Below are 25,145 nucleotides of genomic sequence, written 5' to 3'. Positions count from 1 at the left end.
TACAAGTCAATAGAATCTATCACATACATTCTGGGATACACAGTCAAAGGAAAGCGGAAAGAGTGTTAGTGCTTCTACTTCAAACAGTCCGCTCCCTGGCCAGATTACGGTCTGGAAGGATATACTATAACCAGAAAACAATTTATTATTATAATACTTTAGTGAAACACACACACACACATATAAATATATTCACACATGCAGTTTTGTTTTTGTTTTTTTTTTTTTTTTTTTTTTTTTTTTGTTAAAGGAAAGTAACTAACCATTCTGAACTGATACAGATGCGGTGGATGGGACTACTTCAGGGGTGCCTACAAAAAAAAAAAAATTCAAGAGTAATTCTTGTAAATTTCTGTAAAATGTATAGCCTCATTTGAATGAAATAACTGCCTTACATAAGATGCCCTGGCTGTCCTCATCATAAAGCACGGCAAAAGAAGGCCGCTTTCTCAGTGTCTGGAAGAAAGGCCCTGTGTTATCCTTATACCGTAACAATGAAACATGTATAAAATCATGTAAGTCTTAAAATGTTACATACAAGAATCCATTTTTGATGCTTTCACGAAAAGATATCTTTATTCTGAAAAACAGGTTCGGAAAAACTATGTTAGGTGTAGTAAAAGGGGAATCACCCGCTAATAAAGGTACAGAGATTACTTACCCTCCCCAGAAAAAAGATAATTAGCTTCTTTGGAGACTCTCAGGCAGGACTGATGTGATGTCTTCAGCGGCAGGCCGTGATGAAATGCGCGTATGACATCGACTGACCAGCGGTATTATACGCGACACCGCTGTTTCACCTAACAAAAATACTTTCACATACCCCCCGACTTTCTACCTCGGGGGTCTTGACACCGCTGTGTTTACCTGATCAAAATACTTGCACATAATCCCCGACTTCCTACCTCGGGGGTCGTGGCACCGCTGTTTCAGGTAATAAAAATGCTTTCACATACCCCCCGACTTCCTACCTCGGGGGTCGTGACCCCGCTGACTCATCTTAAAAAAGATTCTCACACAGACCCCGACTTCCTACCCCCAAGGAAAGTGAAATGCCACAACATCCAATCAACGTTGGTTACGCCCACCTTGAAAGTTGCTGACGCCCACTTCCTCAGTCACGCCCACCTTGAAAGTTGGTGACGCACACTTCCTCAGTCACGCCCACTTCCTCAGTCACGCCCACTTGATCGGTCACGCCCACTTGATCGGTCACGCCCACTTTGATCCATCAAATTCATTCGATTAAAAAGTGACAGATGGTGTTTTTCTTTCTTTTTTGTCGTCCAATAACTGAAAGGTTGAGGTTCGCAGTATTTCTGGAATATGTTGCTGCTGTGAACAAACAAATCTGTTTCTTGCTTCCTATATAGGATTGTAAAGTAGTCTGCAGTCTGCTTCCCACCTAACGGACTGGAATCTGTGTATCATTCGTTCCTACTATTTTCAATTGTCAATCAAAACTCAAACAATGAAAAAGTGACAGATTATTTTGTTTTTTTGTTGTCACTGTTTCAGTGCAAAAGCAAAATGCACTTTTGATGAGTGTGCAGCTGTCTACCTTTTCTCTAAGAGAAACAAGCCGAAATCAACAAATACAAAAGTAAGTTTTCAAGTGATTCACGTTGGTGCGGTTACACAGAGAAAAAATCAAAGGAGATTTCGACCAGCAAAGTACCTGGAAGAGGAAAAATAGCAAAAGCTAGAACCAAAGGTGGCAGCAATTTCCATTACGCCATCTGGTAAATACACCGGTTGATGAAATAACAGCTGGCAACATAAGTCGCAGCATGACCAAGGATGTTTTAAAGAAAATATCCTCTGAAGTGAAGAAGAGTTCAAGGCTTCACAACGATGTAATGCTGGAACTAATGCTCACTCAGAAAGTAATCCGGGAGAGCAGCAGTCATGCATCATTTAAAGGTTATCTTCAGCAACTACAAACTGATCCATTCGCTCTACATTTGTACACACAGTGTGGACTTAATATTCTGTCTGAACACCTTAAAACAACATCACCTGTCACTCTCTACCTTGATGCTCCAGGCAGTGTTGTCCAGAAAATACCAGATCAAAAGAAGAACGTTCTGTATTTTGCTCTGGTTTTGCCGGCATGAACAAGGACAGCCCTCCCCTACCTGTCACTGAACCTGTGTCAAACAGCCATTCAGTTCCTGCCATGTCACACTGGCTTATGGAATTTAAAAGAAACATATCCAACAAAACAAAAAAACAAATAGCACAGGTTGAGACAGATCATAGCTGGGCTATGATTAAGAGTGTACTTATTGCATTCAACAGGTCATCCAGGTCATGTGATCAATTGACTCATAATCAGTGTGGGATCATAGTACTCCACTGGCTGCATGAGATAGTCTACACCTCTTTTTTGCATTTTAAATCTCTAAATATCTGTTATTCATTTTCTATGTAAATATTAGCAGGCGTCTTCTATCTCCGTGTGTTTACTGTAAAGTCTGTAATACGGGTGCACTTGAAATGTTGGAGTGGTTTGCTCGGAGTCGCACTGGAGCGAAGAAGAGGTTTAACCGGAGCGAATGTCTGTCCAATATCCAACTTAAAACTAACTTCAGTGCGGTGCTGTATTTGAGCTAAAGCTTCTACAATGATACAGTCTGTCAGGCCACCAAGTGACAACATCAGAATGTATGTTCAGATACATCAACATCAATGCAGCATTCCTGTTCACATCAAGCCGCGTCGAGTCGAGTCAACAAAATCCCGTTTTTCGCTCCATGTGAAAGGGACTACATTACCTAAACTGCCGCGCAAAGCAACACGTAACCCGACCAATTAAATATTAATATCAAATTCAGTCCTGTGGCCCCATTTTTACATTTCGAAGTTCGCACTTTTTTTTCGTCACTTTTTCATGTTTTTGATTTTCGATTGACAATTGAAAATAGAAAGAACGAATGATTTTTTTTTAGTAAGCTATCATCATGAAACGGAGCAAGACGAAAATTATGTCCGTATTTATTTTTTCTTTCTATTTTCCCTCCTGACTGTACATAAAGAAAGAGTGAGATGACTAAGCCCAACCCACCTGACTAAGGCCAACCAGTTAGAGACAGAAAAAGAGAAGAGAGCAGCAGCAGGAACGACATAAACACACATCTGTCATAGATACAAACATCGGACTAAAGCGCACACGTAGAAAGATACACAGCTATTAACGTGCTATACAGGAGTAGCACACAAATGCATGAGTAGTAACAGAGACAAAAAGTCATTAGAGGACAGAAAATAAATTAGAGGATGGGAGCTTGGTGCAAGAGGATAGGTGCTCAGAGCATCACCCCCCATCATCCTTGGCCTATAGCAGCATCACTAAGGGATGGAGTCACCTGAGCAGCACTAACAATGAGCTAAGTAGCTGCCTGGTTTGTTGTTTTGTCTGTGCCCACCCTGAAGATACTTTGTGTTTAAGATAAATCATTCTCTTTCTCACTGCAGGGAAAAGGGCAGTCATCTGTTTATGTAACCTTCAACTTTCCCTCATGGAGCACTCTGTAGCATATCCACACACAAACACACCACGTATGAAACATGTCAAATCTGAACAGACTTTAACTTTAACTCCTGTGACCTGCTGCTCAAGATGTGACTGGGAGTCCATCTGTGATCACAATATGTCCCTATGCCCTGATTCAGAGTTTGTCTTTGATTAAAACCACATTAAACTGTAAGAAGACCATCTCATAAACACAATGAAAACACTACAGACATTTTACTACAGGACATAAAAATGAAAAGGGAAACAAGTTTATTGATGCATAACATTGTGAGAAAAGGCCAAGCTTTTTACAATATACTTAATCAGTTCAGGGAAACATAAAATACTTGTTATACTATCAGTTCTTCTCAACATAGTTAGCTTCTTTAAGTGGACATGTAACAGAATGATGTTTGATGACAGAACATGAAGAACTGAAAAAGATGCTGATATTAAAGCCACACGATCACTACATTCATACAAACTGAAGCTTTTTATAAAATACATCTGCACTAAAAGCAGCACATTCAGCTGGTTTATGTCTTTAAATATCTGCTATTCATGTGAGTAGCTTCACTTTTATGATCTATTCAGATGGTTTTGTTGATACAGATCTCTATTGACCTGAAAGGAAATAGACAAAAATAAATATCCAAGTCACAACTGCTAACTTCTGCTTAAGTCCTAGATGTCAAACATGTTTGATGTCAAACAGGTTTAATGTGAGCAGTTCAGAAATCTTAAAATTACATGTGTGAACCTTCACGTTACCAGATAATCTGATGATTTATCCTCTATTTACCAGGAGGGAGGAATCCAGGAACAAATCAGACCAAAACTCCTGTAGTCTGAGCACAACAGAGATCTATTCTTAGAAATCAATGTTATATTTACCATGAGATGTTCCTGGTTTGATTTCAGAATAAAATGTTTCTTCAGCTGCCGCAGGAGATGATTGTCCTGTGAACAAAGACAGAGATTGTTTCAGTCACTTAAAACTAAAAAATACATCCAGTTTCTTCACTAAAATGTAAAGAAACCTACTGTACTAAAAGAAATACAAGACAACGTGTAACAAACGACAATAATATCTACATTAGTTTGTTGTTTCCACATAAAACACTCACCCTCCTTAGTGATGTTTTTAAGCTCAATCAAAGAATATGTGACATCCCTGGATTCATCTGAAATATAGTGACATACCATCTCTTTTTAGTTTTTAAAACTGATTCAGGGACAAGAAGAGCTCATTTCAGTTTATGTTGCTGTGAACTATTTCATTCTAAGCATTCTTAGTGCTGGTGGAAAAAAAGAAGTGAACCCTTAGATTTATGAAGTGGTCAAACCTCAATGTTAAAAGCACATAATCCTAAAGGGTCCATTTCTTTACTTTCCTCACTACTGAACATACTGTACCATTTTCAATGTCTTCAGGGCCTTTGATTGATTCATAGACACAAGCATCACCTACAGAGTCAAATGAAGCCAAGGTTGGATTTAATATCATTATGTGAGTTGTGTAACGGTTCAGATCAGATCACAAGAAAAAGTGAACTGTCATTAAAGATTAGTCAGAAACTAAAGTCAGGGTTAAGGCTGACCGTGGAGAGGAGAAGGATGTTCACTTGTTGACCTTCATCCTGGTTGATCATGTGATCTGTAGCAGAGCTCTGATTTGTGCTCTGAGACCTGGTGAAACCAAAACATTTGAATCCAGTAGATTTAATCAGAATCTCTGAAAGTAATCTAGTACGTTGAAGATGAGACAGAGGAGAGTTGTACCAACCTGATAAAGCAGGAATCTGTGAAAAGAGACATGATTTAAACTAATTGTTCTCTTCCTTTCACAGTCCTCATAGAGTAATCAGAATACATCAGTGACTTTGATCATTAGACTATAATCATCTAATATCAGGAGGAAATGTTCTCACCCTTTGACTGTTTGTAGAGACACAACAGCAGCAGAAGAATAATCAGTGAAATTCCACAAACCAGTCCAACGATCAATGGAAGAAGAAATGAAGAGCTCTCAGACCTGGACACTGATGTAAATAATAATGACATTCAGTTAAATGTAGCATGTAAAATATGTCATCAGCACCAATTTACAAAGATCCCTTGTACTATCAATAATAACTGTAACGATTCCTCACATGTTACAGCCATCCAACTCTGTGGTGATTGTTTTCCTGAGGACTGACACTTGTAGAAGCCTTCATCTGACTTTGACACTGCAGAGATGATCAGCTCCTCTCTGGTATCATTTTGGATGAGTTTGTCATTGTGATAGAAAAACACAGTAGAAAGAACATTTTGTGTCTTAAACTTGCAGCCAAGAGAAACAGAATCTCCTCAGTGACAGGATGGACAGGGCTCACCAGGATGATACCATCAGCTGGAAAACAGTCAAACAACATTGACATTTAATGTAGAGATCAGCAGATTCAGGGTGATGACAGTAACATGTGATTAATACTCACTCTGTCCAGTGATGTTGACTGCGTTGCTGAAAGCTGATCCAGACTCACACCAGTACACTGCATTACTGTCCCTTAACCTTATAACATTACATGTTGATCCAGTCATTGTCCCCAGGTAGAACAGTGTGACAGGACGCCATCATCAGTAAACCTCCTCACTCTCCACTCAGTAGAGTTTCCCTCACAGCTCAGAGAGACAGAGTCAGAGGTGAAGTGCTGCACTTTGTCAGGATTCACTGTGAGAGACGCTGATGAATGGAAATCTGACAAAGAGTCAAAGCAACAACAGTGATATTAATATTAAAACAGCCACAATACAAATACTTATTTACTTTTACATTTTTTTAAATCGCTGAAAATTAGTGCAAACATGTCAAGCTGCAGTGTTTTGGTCAAACTATTTTTTCTACCATTTCAGTTTATTTTAGTTAATATGCACCAAGCAGCAGTGTGTAAAATGAGAAACGACATGTGTACTCTGACAATCTGATCAGTTAGAGCAGTAACATGAGCAAAGATGAAGAGTAAAGACTCAAACACATGTCGTTCCTTAATGAATTAAAGTCATATTGTTCTTTCTTTTCTCCTCTTTCATTTATTTGTTTACTTTTTCCTTCTCTCTTTTCCTCCTGTGTAAACATGTACTTTCTTCTAGACGCAACTTACACCCACACAACACAACACAACACAACACAACACAACACAACACAACACAACACAACACAACACAACACAACACAACACAACACAACACAACACAAATAACCTCCTGTGTTTTATAGACGACCTGTACCAGTTTATTTTGTCTCTGTCAGAAAAAAGCTTCAAAGTCTTGAAACTCTTTTTTGTGTTTCTCATTTTCTCCGATTTGTTGAGAGGAAAACATGATGGTTGAAGAGAATTAGTTTGAGGTAGAAAAAAAGGAAATATCATACTAACATTAGAGGAACATAAATATGTACAGTCAGTGAATTGTAAATATGTGTTTTAGTTTTCTAGATACTGCATGGAGGTCACAGATAAAAGATGATTAATAAAAGTAAAGACATAACATCTAGTTATTGAGAGAACAGATGGAAACAGACTGACCTCCAGACCAGACAAACTGAGGTGGACTGTAATCAGTGTAAAACACTGGCTCTCCTCTTCCAGCTCTACACACATATCCTGCTGTGTGTGTCTGTCCATCAATGATGTAGGAATCTTGTTCAGTTCCATTGATGCTACCAGGAAGCAGCTCATAGTTGTAATATTGATACTTGTGTGATAGATCAGGAACAGCTTTATACCAGTAAAACCTCCATCCTGCAGATGGATGTTCAACCTCACAGCTCAGAGTTACTGAGGCTCCAGGACTCAGCCATGATGGAGACACAGAGAGGACAGGTTGTTTACCTGTTGAAAGAGGTTTTATCAGAATGAAAACATGTTACTATGTACTGATGGTAAATAACCTCTGCTGACCCTCACATAGGAAGCTGCTGTTGTCATCAGTCTCTTTACTCTCTGGTCTGACTCCTCTTCAGTTTACAACTGACACATAAGAAGGAATAAGACCAAGCTCCATCAGAATAGCTTCATCTATTTACTGTGACCACAACACAGTAGAGTGTCTCAGTTGTGTTGATGCTGGTGTCATTCACTTCCATCCTCTCTCCTCCACTACAGAACCATCTCTTTCATCTTCACCACTGCTCCTGTTTAACTTCAGTTCTGTCTCAATTCTTCTCATTTATAACTTCACTCTTTTCCTGATTCATAATGTAGGTTTCTTCTCTCAAAACATCACAACATCTCCACCAGAAGAACAAAGACTTGTCTCTAGGTTTAAAGTTCAGAAGAACCTCTGGTGGACTCAGTCACCATCAACTTTTTCAAACATATATACGGTTACATTTCCTGGTTTAACTAATCAGTGTCCTCAGAAGTTAACTAAATACTGTACTAGTATTGTTTTTAACAGGAGGATGAGATGAAGTTGAGCTGAAACATTCAATATGCAGGACTACATGCCTTTTAAAATGTTTCAAAACCTAAATGGAAAAGAAGCCAAACAGACCTGTAGGGACATGTTATTCTTGTAACTGCTGGACTTCATTTCTCCACTTACTGCGATGTATTACAGTTTTTCTCAAATACTAAAACACAGTTTCTGAAACCTTGCTCCATTTTCTGAAAACATTAAACACAAAACCTCAGCTTCAACTATTTACAAAACAGTTTTCGTTCTTTCAAAATGAAACTTTCACCTGAAAACAGTTTTACCTGTGCTCAAAACCAAACACTGCTCTCAAATCGTAAACAAAGTGATCAAAATGATTTACACTATCAAGCAGTCAGTGAACAATACACCAATAAATAAAAACACATTGTTCAAAACATACAGTTCTCAGGGAGAAGAACATTTTTAATCTCAAAACAAATTTCAAATTTTTCCGTCTTTGTCTTTTGATGAACAGAAAACATGTTCTATCATAGCAGCTCAAAACTGATCAGAAATTACTACTCTGCTTTGCTCTTTGCAGTTTTTGTTCTTCCTCCTCCTTGTAGCCCTATTTTTACACAACTGTACCCTGAATCTCACAAGCTTGTCCTTTGTTTCTGTGATACTGCTCAATTATTGTTGCTGGAATTTTCATCAGATATTTCCACTCTTTGTCTTCCTCTTCCTCCTCCTCTTCCTCCTCTTGCCACCTCGCATACACACTCGTCCTCGTCCTCTTACATTGTTTCTTCTGTCCATTCTAAGACTTTCTCCTTCCCACCTTCAACAACCTGTTTGCTCTCTGACCTGGCTTATATTGGTTGTGTCACATGATTTGAAACAAGTGAAATCGGTTTTGACTGGTTGTGTTGAATCAATGACGTGTGTTCTCTGTTTGCATTTGATTGTTGCCACTTGTGTTTACCAGTTATGGACGACATGTGCATTAGAGTGCACAATGTGTTTTGAGAATGACAATGTGTTTAGAGTTCTGCTGAAAAGTCTAAGTGAGATCTGCAAATTGTGTTTTACCATGTGAAATGGTTTAGGTATTGACAACAACAGACTGCACAATTAGCTCAATGAGTTCAGCCAATGGCTTTTAGTGTTTTAGCAATTGAGAAAAACTAAAATAGTGTGACAAGTAAAGACACAAAGCACATTTTAGCTTGATTCCATAAGCAGCACCTGAGGAGGAGCTCATTTGATTATAACCCTGATCATAGTGTATGAGTCAATGAGTTTGATTGTTACGGTTAGAGGCAAAAAGAAGAAACACAGTGTTGACATTTAAATGTGTGTTTGAATATTTATGGTTAGGTAAATAACTAGACAGAATGAATTTATCTTTTTGTTTTTCTGAATGATTGAATGATACAGAAACATTGTTGCCCATTTGCCAGCTGAAAATAAGAGTGTCTGCCTTCAGACCAAACTCTTTATTAACTACTGACTATCAGGAGTATCATAGTTTAACAGCACAAACAACAAACATGACTTACCAGATACTGACAGTGTGATGGCTTCACTCCACTCTGTTGAAGAATATGAGTCATCTCTGAGTCTACTCCTACACATGTAGTCTCCACTGCTGGACTCAGAAGCAGTGAAAGTCCAGTATTTATTGTCTGTCCAGTGTGTAGATGACCTGGGTGTCCTCCAGTCATATATCCACTCAGTGTCTTCACCTCCCTGGACCTCACATGTCAGAGTGATCTTCTCACCTCTGAATATCTGAGGCCAGTTGTGTTGTCGTGTTACAACAGCCTTGTTGGGAACTGTTTCCACCAGATATGAACAGTTGGGACACAAATAGAAACATGAAATCAACAGAGAAAACTCAACATTGTAGGTTTCATCATTAATTCCGATGAAAATCATGAAATCCTGAATATTTCAATCTAAATAACCGAAACTCACAGGTTATCTCAATGGTGACTGGATCACTGTGATCAGTGTAGTAAACTGGTTCTCTCTTCTTCCTCTTCCTCCTCTGCACCAGTAGATTCTCCTTGTGATACACTCATATCTCTGTTTTCTGCATCATTTGTTTTGACTTGAACTTCAGAGATGTCTGTGCTACGTCTGAACCAGTCATATTTCCATCCAGCAGAGGGCTCCACAGAGCAGGTCAGTGTCACTCTGCCTCCTACTGGTATGGTTGTTGGTCCTGATGTCAGTGTGGCCCTGGGTTTATCTGATGTTATAAATAAAATGAGAAAATGTTTTGATATATGTTGATACTTTCTGTCATATCAACCTGCCACTTTCAGTAAAATATTTTCCTGAATTCTTCATTACTTTTATTAAACTTGACCAAAGGATGGATGCTTTCAAAAGACAATGTCACTATATTTATGATTTGTTTTAAATACTTTGAAGCAGCTGTGATTTATGTCAATTTCAACATGGTGGCAGAGCTACATGAGGTCATTTTATTTTAAATACAGACGTCCTGATTAAAGTCTCAAATTCAGTCACATTCAAATGATATTTACTCTATAAAATTAACACACTTAAATAACACAATAAACAATAAGATCTTACCAGTACAGTTAAAGTGACAGTTTTACTACACTTTCTCTGACGTGATCTCTTGTGGAAACCACAGCACTGATATCTACCACTGTCACCTGGAGACAGATTTAATGTGTAGCGTTGATGTGTGTTGTAGGGAGTAAATTTCCCACTATCATTGTAGATTTTATAATGCCAGTCAGTGACTCCTCCTTCCTTCATGTAACATATGAAGGTAACAGACTCTCCACTGAACAAAGGTGACCAGTAGGGGTCAGTAGTCAGAACAGCATCTACACCCAAACACAAATATTCTCCTCAACTTTACTCAGTTAACAACATAAAATAAACTGACTTCTATTTTACTCTACAATCTGTTTAGATACATAGATTAAAGTAAAAATATACTGACAAAACAATTCAGGGATGAATTACGTTCAGACTAATCTTGAATGAATAAAAATAATAAATAGAGAAACTGACCTTGAGCATGTCCACAGTAGAGGAGTGTATCCAACACTAAAATAAAAGTCAAAACTTCAACAGTAAAGAAATTGTTTAAAAATAACTGGGCTTCTTGTGACATTTCCAGTTCCATATGGGACCAGATTAGTGAATAAATGTAACAAATGAAGAACCAATATTATCTGTCTGTGACTATTCAACACAGTTGTTGGCTCCTGAACTACATCAGATCACCTGTCAAAACCTGCCTACATGTATGAAGATAAATAGTTGGTACTCCACAGGTCAACAACAGCACACACAGAAAAGTGTGTCCCATCCTCACATCCAGCACTGACACTCTGTTGTTGTACCTGAGAAATACTTCTGTTTGTATCAAGACAAACTTGGAACTGCAGTCTATGAAGAGAAACAGTGAACTGTGAGGACAAAAAGATGATTCATGTCAGTATGAGATCACTGGGGTTCTGCTAATGTTTTATTTCTGTCCTGTTAGTCCATCCCACTTCCTTCTGTCTTCACTAAAACTCAAAGCACTACACTGGGTTTGACCACAGAACACTGTGACACTTCCTGTCCTCCTACTGCAAATACAAACTCAGTTCACACTTGATTCTATCAAACCTACAAACCATACGAACTTAGAGTAAATATTTATTTCAACACTTTACCTAAAATCAAAAATATTTTGTGTGTGTTATATTGTATATATCGAGTGCATCATGACTGTATTGAGTTGTACTGTGTTTGTTCTGAGTTCACATACTGACAACGTGTCACTCTGCTTCAGACAAAGACTTCAACTTCATACCAGGAAGCAACAACTACAGCATCTGAAGGGGAAGAAAGAACCGTGAGAAAAGAAGAAGTTACACTTCACATCAATATGAGATCCTCCTCACATCCAGCCCCCACAACATCTCAGACCACTGCTCTGGGTTTAACATGTTGACGCCTCCTGTCCAGCTACTGCTAATACAAACTATGTTAACTCTTGATGGTAAAGATGATGTAGAACTAGTCAAACTGTGAGGTCATAGACAATGAGTGTTGGAAGTGATATTCACATGTTGCTTTATATCATTTTATGTCTGACTCCTTGAAAAGATCATTTCTGATCAATAGTTATCAAGAACTTTGTTGCACTATGCACATAGTCGTATGATGCAGTGAGTAAATATCAAACAGTAACAATGAAGAATGTTGCATTAGAGAAATGTCTGCTTCAGAAAGTCAAGTAGTTTGTGCAGCAACAAAACTGTTTCTCTGCTGTGTGCTGCAAAGCTGAAGCATCAAACTAGTCATCTAATGAACAGCAGACGTTTAGTTTCAACCTCAGGCTGAATTTCCTCTTTTACAGGGGTCTCAGATAGAAATGATGAGGTCATTGATTGTCAGTAGATAGAAATAAACCTGTAGCAGAATGGATCAGTTAGTAACTACATTCTTTATACTCATGGAGACATGGCACTTAGATCAGACACAAATGATTCTGTGTCATATATTAGGTATTTTTATTAATGTTACCATGACAACAAAGCAAAATATGAACATGAAATATGAACCTGTGTATTATTTGAACAGCTTAGTACTGAATGTACAATAACAAGGTGTGTTTATTCATGGCACTAGGCCCAGTTTGATCTAAAGTAGAATTTTAGACTATATATACAGTAGTAGGGGGTCCCTGCTCCATCTTCTATCAGTTTGTGGTCCCATCCTGACCACATTTTACAGAGGGACCATAGAGAGCATCCTGAGCAGCTGCATCACTGTCTGGTTTGGGAACTGCACAAGATGCTGCAGCAGATAGTGAGGACAGAGAAGATCATCAGAGTCTCACAACCCTTCATCAGCAACATTTACACCACACACTACATCCACAAATCCACCAGCATCATGGATGAGCCCACACACCCCTCACACACTCTTCTCCCTCCTTCCATCTGGGAAAAGGTACCAGAGCATTCAGGCCCACACAACCAGACTGTGGAACAGTTTCCTTCCTCAAACCATCAGACTCTTGAACTGACGGAGACTGGACACAACACAAACACATAAACACACTCACCCACAACCACAATAATATCACAATACAATACACAATACACAATACACATACTCATAACCTGTCAGTCCTTTGCACACATCTTTGCATCCCTTGCACACATGATGCTGCTAATCAGTCAAATGTTTCCAACCATCCTAACTCATACTCTGTTAGTCTGATTATCAGTCTGTGCTGCTCTCTGTTCTGTGTAATATCTTTTTCTAGCTGCATTGTATCCCAAGTGTTTTGTACTGTTTGTGTTGTAGTGTTTGTCTCTTGTTCTTGTTCTCTGTTGTCTGCACAAACTTGCACACATCCTCTTTATGTTCAGTCCCTTGTATCGTACTTAGTCCTATGTCTTCAAGTAGCTCCATGGTCCTGGAGGAACGTCCTCTCGTCCTCTCATATTTGCTTGAAATGACAATAAAAACCTCTTTGACCTTTGAAATACAAGCATTTTGTTTGAAGAGAAACTTTAATTTGTAGCCTATGAAAAGAAACAGTGAACTATGTGAGGATTTACTGCTGAATCATTTTCTGTTGGATTAGTCCCACTTCCTTTGCTGCATTAAGAAGAAGACTCACACCACTGCATTGGGTTAAACCAGCTCCTTGTCCACTCTGAACTCACAACTATTTTACACATGATATGAACTGAGAAGTCACCTCATGTCACTCTAGCTGGACACGTGTAGATTTTGGAGTGACTTCTTAGACAACACTCAAAGTGATGTACTTACACAATAATCCCAGCACTATGAAGCAAAGTGTGTCCCATCCTCACATCCAGCACTGACAACGTGTCACTCCGTTTTAGAGAAAGATTTCTGAGATCGTCCTCACATCCAGTCCTCACAACGTGTCACTCTGCTCTGTACCAAGATAGTCTCTGTCTACTTCCTTCTTTTTTCAACAAACCTCACACCTCTGCAGAGGGTTTAACATGTTGTCACCTCCGGTCCAGCAACAGCAAATGCCAACTGAGTTAACCCTTGGTGGTAAAGAAAACACGAAACTAGTTAAAGTGTGAGGGAGAAGGCAGTAAGCATTGTAACTTATATTTGCATGTTACTTTATGTTATTCTATGTTGTCTGTTCATGTGACTAAATTAGACCCAGTACACCCACTCTGTCTGTTTAGCCTTTGTGTGTATATGCAGCTATGCACAACGTTACACTATCCTGTTAATAACTACATGTTTAGTAACAATTAGGGATTTTATATTAAGGTATTAAAATACTAAGGAAAGACTTAAGTCTAGACTGTCCTCTTTCTAGTGTGTTGAAAGACACAAGACAAGTCATCTACTGAACGACAGACATTTAGTTTGAACCTCAGGCTGCATTTCCTCTTTTCAAGGTGTCTCAGATAGAAATGATGAGGTCATTGATTGTCAGTAGATAGAAATAAACCTGTAGCAGAATGGATAGTTAGTAACTACATTCTTTTATACTCATGGAGACACCTACAGGTCACAAAACAATGTGCTCTAACAAAAGTCTTCCAGTCTTCAGCTGAGCTGTTGCTGCTGACTGTGACCATAGACTTTTCATTGTGACACATGGGGGCAGTGCTGCACACAACAAAAGCACTAAAAAGAAGAAAGGACAGTAAGAATGCAGCAAAAGCAGAACATGAGACACAGACTGATGGAAACCAAAAACACTTCATTCATTTAAACATCGAATTGACTTTAATGAACTGAGTTATTGATGAGACTAGACAAGGAAGAACGTAAGTGTACAATGCATGATACACAGTATGTTACTTACAACAATAGTCTCAACCTGTACAATACTCATTGCTTGTTCCCTACTTTTGGGTTCATTTTGCACTTTTTGCTTTTTGCATTTGTGGTTAGACATCAAACTGCATGTCATTGAGTATATGCAGCATATCCTTGTACTATATGCAGAGACAATAAAGTGGAATCCTAAATTAATCCAGAGCATGAAATTCTTTAATATGATGCTGAACAAAGCTGCAGAAATGACTGTGTCTAATGGACGACTTGGTCATTCTGTCCATGGGTCTCTTGTTTTGTGGATGATGCACTTCTTTTATGGACCTGAAAGTATGAAGAAGAATTACACTAAAAGTATGAAACTGACAAACAAAAAATAATGCTAACAAGATGCTAGCAGTGGTGTGAAAAAGTGTTGGCCCCCTCCCTGATTTCTTTTTTGTTGTTGTTGTTTGTTTGTCACATTTAAATGTTTCACATCATAAAACAAATTGCGAAAGAACGCAAACACAGTACACATGGACGTTGTGTGATAAGTTATGTTTTAAGAGGGGGACAAGAATTTTTTGACACAGGCACATAGTAAAATAAATAAATAAATAAAATCAGGAAGTTTGCAAACACTTTTCCACACCACTGTAGTGTTCTCTATGACCTTACTAAGAAAATACAGTGATAGTCAACATCATGTTTGTTCTTCTCTGATTTTAGGTGCATATGTGAACTGTGACATGATGTCTGTTTTGTTATGGTGTACTGTCGCAGCAGAATCAATGTCATTAGAAACAATCTCATGAAAATTCAGTCTGTAAATCAATGAAGTAGAATTTGATTAGATTTCATTACAACATCATGATATATGTTTGGGTTTTTTTTGTTTTGTTTTTTTTTTTTACTGTAAATGTAATTTGAATACTACTGATCCAGTAGATCTAGTGTAAATATATATTTGTGTGACAATTTCTAAATTAAAATACTTTACATAATGTTAACTTACTGCTCACCTTGAAGCTGAAGATGAGATGTAACATTAATGTATTCATGGTCTGGTTCCCCTGAAATCATAATGTTCCATGAGTTTAGATGAGTCACTGATAATAATCTAATGTCTGACAGCTCCACATGAATCAAAGTTTCTACTGTACCACTTCCTGTGTTTCCAGAGCCTCTGATTGATTCATAGACACAAACATCAGCTACAGGTCAGAGAAAATCAAGACAACATCCAATGAGTCACTTGAGCTTTTGATTGAAAAGTCAAAGTGGGTGTTAGAAATAGTTGTGAAAAGAATGATTGGAAAGGCTGACCATGGAGAAGAGAGGAGTAAACTTGAGTTTCATTCTGGTTCACTCTTTGCTGTGTAGCAGAGCCTTGGTTGATGTTCAGAGACTGAGAGAGACTAAAGCATGAAGGAGTTTTAATAAGGAACATGGAAAGTATTGTTATGATGATCAAGATGAGACAAGAGTGTTGGACCAACCTGTTACTGCATGCATCTGGAAAAGAGACAAATACAAATACGTGTACAAGTGTTCTTCACTTCATGTCATAAGATCAGAATTTATCAGTGATTTTTAGTAAATGATCAACTGGAAAATGTCTCACCCTTTATTTTTCTGCAGCAACAAAGAAGCAGCAGCAGGAGAATAATCAGTGAAATTCCACAAACCAGTCCAACGATCAGTGGAAGAAGAAATGAAGAGCTCTCAGACCTGGACACTGCTGTAATTAATAATGAGCTTCAATTAAATATGAGTATTAATCAACTTAAGAAATGGTCTTTTCATATGACGACTCAATTTACAAACTACTGAAAATTAGAGGTGACTTCTAACTTTAATGGAGACAAAAACTCCTGTAAATAAGTCAGAATAACATTTGATATCGGACATTCAAATATATGATTTCAAGATTAAAATTCATCAGATGTTCTTACTCACATTTAACTAATATCCAACTCTGTGGTGATCGTTTTTCCTGAATGTTCACACTTGTAGAAGCCTTCATCTGACTTTGACACTGCAGAGATGATCAGCTCCTCTCTGGTAACATTTAGGATGAGTTTGTCATTGTGATAGAAAAACACAGTAGAAAGAACATTTTGTGTCTTCAACTTGCAGCCAAGAGAAACAGAATCTCCCTCAGTGATAGGATGGACAGGGCTCACCAGGATGATACCATCAGCTGGAAAACAAGCAAACAATGTTAGTGTCAGTCAGAGATCAGCTGGTGTAGACCTTTAAAAAAACCCTGACACAATGATGGGAAAGGCTTCATGTTGGTTTATTTGCTCATGAGCAGATCAGGGAATATTTTATCTGAGCATCAATATACAGTATTCATTTATAAAAAACAAAAACACGTTTAAACTGCCTCTCTAAAATGAATTATTAAAAGTTTTAGATGATATTTTAAATTATTCAAACTATTTCAAAATAATTGAATGAATACCAAGTATTACACATGTATAATACTTTGTTCTATTTAGTATTTGGCTGCAAATAAAACGTTAAAGAAATGATTTGATCATAAGAAGATAGAGTAGAAGGAATGAGATATTCACTTAAATCTACAGCCAAAGATACTGGGAACAACTGAATATATACCTGGACAGTGATGTTGACTGCGTTGCTGAACTCTCCTGATCCAGACTCACACCAGTACACTGCATCATCAGATGGGATCTGGATAATTTACATGTTGATCCAGTCATTGTCCCCCAGGTAGAACAGTGTGACAGGACGCCATCATCAGTAAACCTCCTCACTCTCCACTCAGTAGAGTTTCCCTCACAGCTCAGAGAGACAGAGTCAGAGGTGAAGTGCTGCACTCTGTCAGGATTCACTGTGAGAGACGCTGGTGAATGGAAATCTGACAAAGAGTCAAAGCAACAACAGTGATATTAATATTAAAACGGCCACAATGTAAATACTTATTAACTTTCTTTTTTTTTTAATTGCTGAAAATTAGTGCAAACATGTCAAGCTGCAGTGTTTTGGTCAAACTATTTTTTCTACCATTTCAGTTTATTTTAGTTGATATGCACCAAGCAGTAGTGTGTAAAATGAGAAACTACATGTGTACTCTGACAATCTGATCAGTTAGAGCAGTAACATGAGCAAAGATGAAGAGTAAAGACTCAAACACATGTCGTTCCTTAATGAATTAAAGTCATATTGTTCATCTTTGATTTATTTGTTTACTTTTCCCTTCTCTCTTTTCCTCCTGTGTAAACATGTACTTTCTTCTAGACGCAACTTACACCCAGACAACACAACACAACACAACACAAATAACCTCCTGTGTTTTATAGACGACCTGTACCAGTTTATTTTGTCTCTGTCAGAAAAAAGCTTCAAAGTCTTGAAACTCTTTTTTGTGTTTCTCATTTTCTCCGATTTGTTGAGAGGAAAACATGATGGTTAAAGAGAATTAGTTTGAGGTAGAAAAAAGGAAATATCATACTATCATTAGAGGAACATAAATATGCAGTCAATGAATTGTAAATATGTGTTTTAGTTTTCTAGATACTGCATGGAGGTCACAGATAAAAGGTGATTAATAAAAGTAAAGACGTAACATCTAGTTACTGAGAGAACAGATGGAAACAGACTGACCTCCAGACCAGACAAACTGAGGTGGACTGTAATCAGTGTAAAACACTGGCTCTCCTCTTCCAGCTCTACACACATATCCTGCTGTGTGTGTCTGTCCATCAATGATGCAGGAATCTTGTTCAGTTCCATTGATGCTACCAGGAAGCAGCTCATAGTTGGAATATTGATACTTGTGTGATATAACAGGAACAGCTTTATACCAGTAAAACCTCCATCCTGCAGATGGATGTTCAACCTCACAGCTCAGAGTTACTGAGGCTCCAGGACTCAGCCATGATGGAGACACAGAGAGGACAGGTTGTTTATCTGTTGAAAGAGGTTTTAAACATGTGATGTCTCGTCTCTTAACATAGACTATAAAAATGTTCACTTTAATTTACAATCTTTGTGAATATGTAAATAATGAACATTTAAAATCTCTACATAATAACAAAATGTTTCAGTGTCTGTGGCTCAGTGGGTAGAGTGGGTTGTCCATGAACCAGAGGGTTAGTGTAGCACTGGTGTGTCAATGTGTGTGTGCAAATGTTTAGATAAGTCTGTGCCTGTAAAGCTTTGAGCATGAAGAGGTGTTAAACCTTTGTCCACATGAATGTTTTTAAACATTCATCATGTTTTAGGATACTACAGTAAAAATATAGTTTAGCAGCAAGTGTTGAGTTTTGTTGGTGGAGGAGGTGAAACACACTGAGATAAATTCATCTTTTTACCAAACTGATGTGTACAGCACATGGAGAGTTCCTCCTTTAATCCTGAATGTTCCACATGTGTCACTCAGTGATTCATGTCTATTTTATTCTATTTCTCTGACTCTTTTTAACAAACTGAAAACATAGACAGTTTGGTGTAGTAAATGATGGGAAGGATTGTCCACAATGGAGAGAAGTTTACTCCCTACTGATCACTTGTCCACCCTTTCTGATCAATTTGTTCATCCTGCTGATAAAATGAAACTGATATGGATGATAGATGTTCATCTTACCTGATACAGTCAGTCTGATGGTATCACTCCACTCTGTTAAATAGTAGCCTCTTCTACCTCTACATCTGTATCCTCCACTGTCAGACTCAGTAGCTCCATTGATCCTGTATTCTCTGGATGTTGGAGGTTTGTTTAACTCGTCTTGTTTCCATTCATACGTCTACTGAGTACGTCCACCTCCCTGGATCTCACATGTGAGGGTGATTGTCTCTCCTCTGAATATCTGAGGCCAGTTGGTTTGAAGGATCACTGTGGCCTCACTGGAAACTGTTCACAACAAAAAATACTCCGTTTGAGTAAAAACTGAATAAACAGAAAAATGTAACTGATTTAGTCATAACTTCAGAGCTTATTATGCAAATATAAACTGTTCCCCTGTAATGTCACTCAACAGCTACAAAATAAAACTGAAATATTTGGTTTAGAAAAAAAACTGCTGCAGTGACAACAATATCATCAGACTCCATCTAGTGTTGAACTGTTGAACCTCAGTTGTTTCTATGAAAGTTACATTAACCAGAGTCAGGACAATTAGTTCATCAACTGGTGTGAATATGTCATCAGTAGCTCCATAAATCTCTCCAAGTTTCATTCATTCTTCCTCTGGTTATGTGGGTTCTCAGTCACCTCAGTGGCTTTAGACTCAATGATGAGACTCAAACATTTCAACCTTTACTGACTCTACTGTGTCTGTGTGTGAACAGTAACAGGTCTGTTCTTGTCATGATGCTGTATTGATGCTGTATCAGTCTGCTCCTGTTCACTGCTCTGTCCAGGTTTTTTTTTTTTATTATTACAACGTGCCCTCAGTTCTGCAACACACATCCACAGACATACACAACATCATCCTATGGCTACACTAACGTGGATCCAACAGACCAGACCATACTAACAAATGCTGGTCCTGACACAAAGACGTCTAACAGTGCAGGACAGTTTTTGATGTATTCCAGATGCAAACAGTGCTGTCCACCAGTCAGCCACAAAATTAAAACCACCAGGACAAAAACTGGTCACCACGACCGCGCTCTGAGGTACGAGGGCTACTGTCCTCATCTTTTATACCTTTGGGACGTCACAAGTCACACCCTTGTCCTTCCCCTACATGGGGCAAACCCTCACCAGCCCCTTATTTTAACCAATCATATCCTTAGAAATTGTCTTCATCACTGTTGATGAGCCACGTGGCATTGGATGCAGATGTGCCACATGGCTCTGGAGCATCGTGATCTACTCCAAATACCTTTTCTATTTTTTCCTCAGGTTCAAACACCTGCATTTATCAGTAGTTTTGGAATTTCCCTAGGCTCCTAGTTTCACAAGGTTACTCCCGTCCATTTTACTCCCTTATCTTCTAATCCACTCTTAAGCTCATTATTCTTTAAAATAACTTTACCAAGTGCGATAAGCACAACTATCTTCTACATACACACGTGCTCTTGAAACAACAGAATGACTACTGGGTTAAATTGCAGACCTTGAGGACCATAAGGACCATACAGCCATATGCATATGTGCAAATACTCAGGGACATGAAAATACATCCTGGTCCTCCCGAGGGGGGTGATGGACTAGCCCAGAATTCAGCTCAGTTAAGCTTCTGAGAGCATTAGATTCTCACTTAGTTTCTCAAAAAAAAATGTAGAAGCGGGGATGAAAATGAAAATTTATTAGTTGATTTAGCTTGGACGGGATTTGAGACCCACAAGGGAAAATTTAAATTTATCATAGCAGCTTAATTGCCAAAAAGATGAGCTGTTTTCCATTGGATGAATAGGAATAAAAGAAGTTCTGTACCTTTATGGCAGCGGAGTGAATCATTTGTGGAGAATGAGTCCTTTTCCTCTAATGTTTGGATGGGATGGTTTGTCCCAATGGAGAGAGTTTACCCAAATTTTCCTGTCCCTCATGAGCAAAAGACTCCAACTCCCCACCCATCACTTGTACGCCTTTCGGTCAATTTGTTGATCCTACTGATGTCTGGTACTTCTTCTCCCAAAAAACCCCAGCAAAGAAAAAATGGCACTCGCAACAACAGCCGGTAGAAAGATGCAAACAGATGATAATTTTCTGCAACATGAAAAAACCTGGCCAGGGGGTGAATCCAGTTAGTTTTTATTGGAGCCATGGGCACTGAAATCCCAGAGCAGCAACAGTGAAAAATTTTGGGGACCGGCTACCCTCCAGTCTGTGGATTGTTAGCCTCCTGATCCTGAAAACAGCTCTCCAAACCACACGTTCTCAAACACACGTCCATTCTTTGATGTGTAAGATTCCATTGAACTTTGGGTTTCATTTGGACTTGGAATATTTAATTTGATTTTGGAAGAACTTTGGGGGAAGGATGTTTGATGGGTTTCGCTTGAGGAACGTTTACTCTGATTTCGCATGAACTTTGGGGAGAATTTGGATCGATGGACTGGGGAATTTTGGGGAACATTGAAATTGTTTTGTTTGTACTGTGGGGCATTGGATGTTTATTGAACTGTTGGGGCATTTGGTGTCCTTACCTGTGGGAATTACTTTATGTTATTGACTGATGACCAGGGGGGAATTTTGTGTTTTTGTTGTTGTAAATCTTGTCCTTAAGAGTTTCCTGTATTTCAGTGGCCCTGCAATTATGGTTAAAGAAAAGACAAAAGGCACATATCTGACTTTTGACCTTCATTTCTTATGTATCAGAATCGTTATTTTCTTTTCAGGACCCCAAACTGGTAAGGGATTAGGTAGGGACCCCTACCTACTATATGTCTTCTATATTACCTAGTTATAAATATACATTATTATTATCATTTTGCATTCAATATTAAGCTATTCAAATAATACACAGGTTCAAATATTCATTCTTAAAATTTAAAATCTGTATATATATATATAATATTGCAGTGGAACTGAACAAGATTCCTACATCATTGATGGACAGACACACACAGCAGGATATGTGTGTAGAGCTGGAAGAGGAGAGCCAGTGTTTTACACTGATTACAGCCGACCTCAGTTTGTCTGGAGCTCAGTTTGTGTTTTGTTTCAATACTTACAAAACTTACTGAGCAAACTCATCTAAGGTAACTATTTTAAACTCTTTAAAGAGGACGTGAAACACTAAACATGGTTATGATCATTTAAAGAAGGTCTCTCGTACTAAAGGTTTATTTAAGTTTAAACACTGATGGTGAAAGGAATTTCAAAATCCTGCCATCTAAGTTTCACTGTTAAGACACAGGGCGCCGCCATTGCTGTTGTGTCTCAACTTGTCCAGCTCTTGGTCGTACTGAGCCACTACATATACACTGAACGTGACAGGACGAGAGGAGCAGATTACAAAACCAATGGAAGGAGGCATGTTCTGCATTGCTCCTGGATGTTCACATGAGTTTTATAAAGTTAAAGACTGGGAGAAACCTGTTCATTTCCATCATCTGCCACTGACACCAACACCTGTTCTCTGATGTTGGCTAGCTACACTCAAAGGGAAGAATCGGGAACTGGAATTTACATTTTACACTTGGATCTTAAGAAGGTTCCAAGTAGAGCTTCAAAATGCAAAAAGAAGAAATGGGAGAGAACCCACAACTTTAGATTTATTGAAAACAACAAGTGAGCTGAAATAGGCTGTTCATTCATCAGCTGATCAAAGGTTTAAGAATGACACTTTCATTTCTTTTTTGAGGGGGTTGTCAGCTTTTTTTAAGCTATGGTCTTAACCTTTAGATCATCTGACCAGCCACCATGAAGTGCTACCAACCCTCTCCTCACTGTCGTCTCCATACGGAGCCGCTGAACCTTCTTAATCAAAAATGAGTCTCTCAACCCTCCTTCTCGTCAGTGGCTCAAAGACATAGTCCATTGGGTTAGTTGATAGAAAAATCCCTCTTTCTGCCTCATCCCATGACATATTTTCTCCTAAACTGTGTTTTCTTTAATAGCGGCCAAAGCAACTAACCCACCAGTGACATAACTTAGGGAGTGTTAATTAGTTGTATGTTTTTGGTCAAGCATGTGTAATGGAGGTTGAAGTTTCTAGTTTTTACTCTATGCATAGTGTATAGAGGTTATGGGCATATATGCAGCAAGTCAAAAGATGCAGCAATGTGAATAATATTTCTAGACTTAAATGTTCTCATTCCTTCCATCGTGAGCCTCTTGGTGGCGCCTTTTGCAGCTTTGGTTCCGGTTCCTCTGTCAGATGTGTTTGCAGACGCATCCTTGAGAACATGATGCATAATATGATGCATGATGTTCAGCTATGTAATATTGGCGTTAATTACTCAGCTGTTACTAAATAGTTTATCACTCGTTGATGCAGAGGTTTCCTCTCATTGTCTTTGAGAACACAACATAAACATGTATGTTAAACTCTGCAAGTGTCCTAATTACTTCCTGTTACCTGTCACCATTTTAGTAGCAGAACTTCAAACGTTTCTGACATGTTCACTTCATTGGTGTTTCAGTCATTTTATATGAGGATATGTCTGTTTTTTTAAATTTCCTGAGAGTTAGAAATACATCAAAGTTTTTCAGGTATTCAACTCATTGATGATGAGAACAACTCATGTCATTAAAGCTTTTAATGTGAATACACTAATTGGAAAATGACTGTTTTCAGTTACTCATTTCATATTCAGATAGTGGTTTTGATTTGCTTCTTCTTAATTAAAGCTGTGATGCTTCGTAAGCCTGCTTACATCTTTGACGCTCCTTGATGTAACAGTAACAACTGCTGAAAGTCATGTTTCTGTCTTTGTGAGGACATTGGCCTGATGCATTAATTCCCTGGTGTGTTACCCTAAAACCAAGTCTTAACAGGTTTCAACCCTAGTAGTATATACAGTCAATAGTTTCAACCCTTGAAAAGTCCCAGCCCATGGCAGCAAAAAAAAGCTCACAGCAACAAAGTGACCTCACAATGTTAGTCTGAAGAACTGGCCTTCACATCTTAATAAAAACAAGAGCGCACACACACACACACACACCACACATTCTAATGTGGATATAAAAAGTCCACAGTTAACACCTCAGTTAAAACAGCAGATTCTTTTCATTACAATCAAATCAAAGACGACTCATATCAGAATTTATGCCACTTTATGTATTTATTTATTTGCTTGTCCCAACATACGGATGCATCCAAACAATATTTCTATATGTTTTTTTTAAATGAAAGCTCCAGTTCTGACCATGTGAAGCAGCAAAGCAACAGCTGCAGCCACTGCGTAGCAGAGTAGCTGAGGGGAAGATGACTGCCTCTCAACAAGGAAATGAAAAGACTTCTTGTCTAAAACCTGATAAGACGTGTGAACTCTCCAACAATTTTTTATCTTTTTCTCAGTGCAATAATCTGTACATTTATATTTAGCGTTTGCTGGAACATGAATGCACAACACGTCATGTCTGATGGAGGGATATCAAGGTAAGATGTTTTTTTTTGTAACTTAAACACATTAGTTGCATGTTAGTAGTTTGGCATATTGCTGCATTGTTGGCTCAAAGCTTCTGAACAGGAGGATTTTTTTGAAGGAATCTTTGTAGTAGAGTTTTCACTTCAGTTATGTTCAATAGACTCAGTAGATGACTCGATGTTTTTATACTGCTCAGCAGTGGCGTCATTGCATTGGGGCTGGTGGGCCACGTCTCCACCAGAGGGTGCTGCTGTGTGTGTACGTTTTCCTGTGCCAAAAATGTTGTTGTAAGTTCTCAAAAGGCACTCGTGAATGTAGTTTACATATTGTTTGAATTTTAGTGGGGTTTGTGTTTAAAGCATAACTGGAGATATGTGTGTGGAGGACC

At 38.4% G+C, this 25,145-nt stretch overlaps 1 protein-coding gene and 2 long non-coding RNA genes across 3 annotated transcripts; all 3 read right to left on the bottom strand.

Moving 5' to 3' along the window:
• Positions 1–3,798: 3,798 nt before the first annotated feature.
• Positions 3,799–5,147, bottom strand: LOC125023451. Its single transcript, XR_007114611.1, has 5 exons — positions 5,119–5,147; positions 4,934–4,984; positions 4,645–4,701; positions 4,412–4,477; positions 3,799–4,141 (listed from the first exon to the last, which is right to left on the bottom strand). It is a non-coding gene; the product is annotated as an uncharacterized LOC125023451 (long non-coding RNA).
• LOC125023401 lies at positions 5,142–5,708 on the bottom strand. The gene is made up of 4 exons (XR_007114596.1): positions 5,671–5,708; positions 5,449–5,559; positions 5,304–5,319; positions 5,142–5,206 (listed from the first exon to the last, which is right to left on the bottom strand). It is a non-coding gene; the product is annotated as an uncharacterized LOC125023401 (long non-coding RNA).
• Positions 5,709–6,992: 1,284 nt separating this feature from the next.
• Positions 6,993–19,596, bottom strand: LOC125014770 (the record flags this gene model as incomplete). Its single annotated transcript, XM_047596169.1, has 9 exons — positions 6,993–6,999; positions 7,335–7,392; positions 9,484–9,759; positions 9,902–9,965; positions 10,003–10,178; positions 10,982–11,017; positions 11,246–11,276; positions 12,699–12,763; positions 19,530–19,596. Coding segments are annotated over 9 exons (780 nt in total), but the record flags the coding sequence as incomplete, so codon positions are not given.
• Positions 19,597–25,145: the final 5,549 nt, after the last annotated feature.

This window comes from Mugil cephalus, chromosome 1 (assembly GCF_022458985.1).
Source record: "Mugil cephalus isolate CIBA_MC_2020 chromosome 1, CIBA_Mcephalus_1.1, whole genome shotgun sequence".
Lineage (NCBI taxonomy): Eukaryota > Metazoa > Chordata > Actinopteri > Mugiliformes > Mugilidae > Mugil > Mugil cephalus.
The sequence above is the reverse complement of the archived record's forward strand: the minus strand, read 5'-3'. Positions and strand labels throughout refer to the sequence as shown.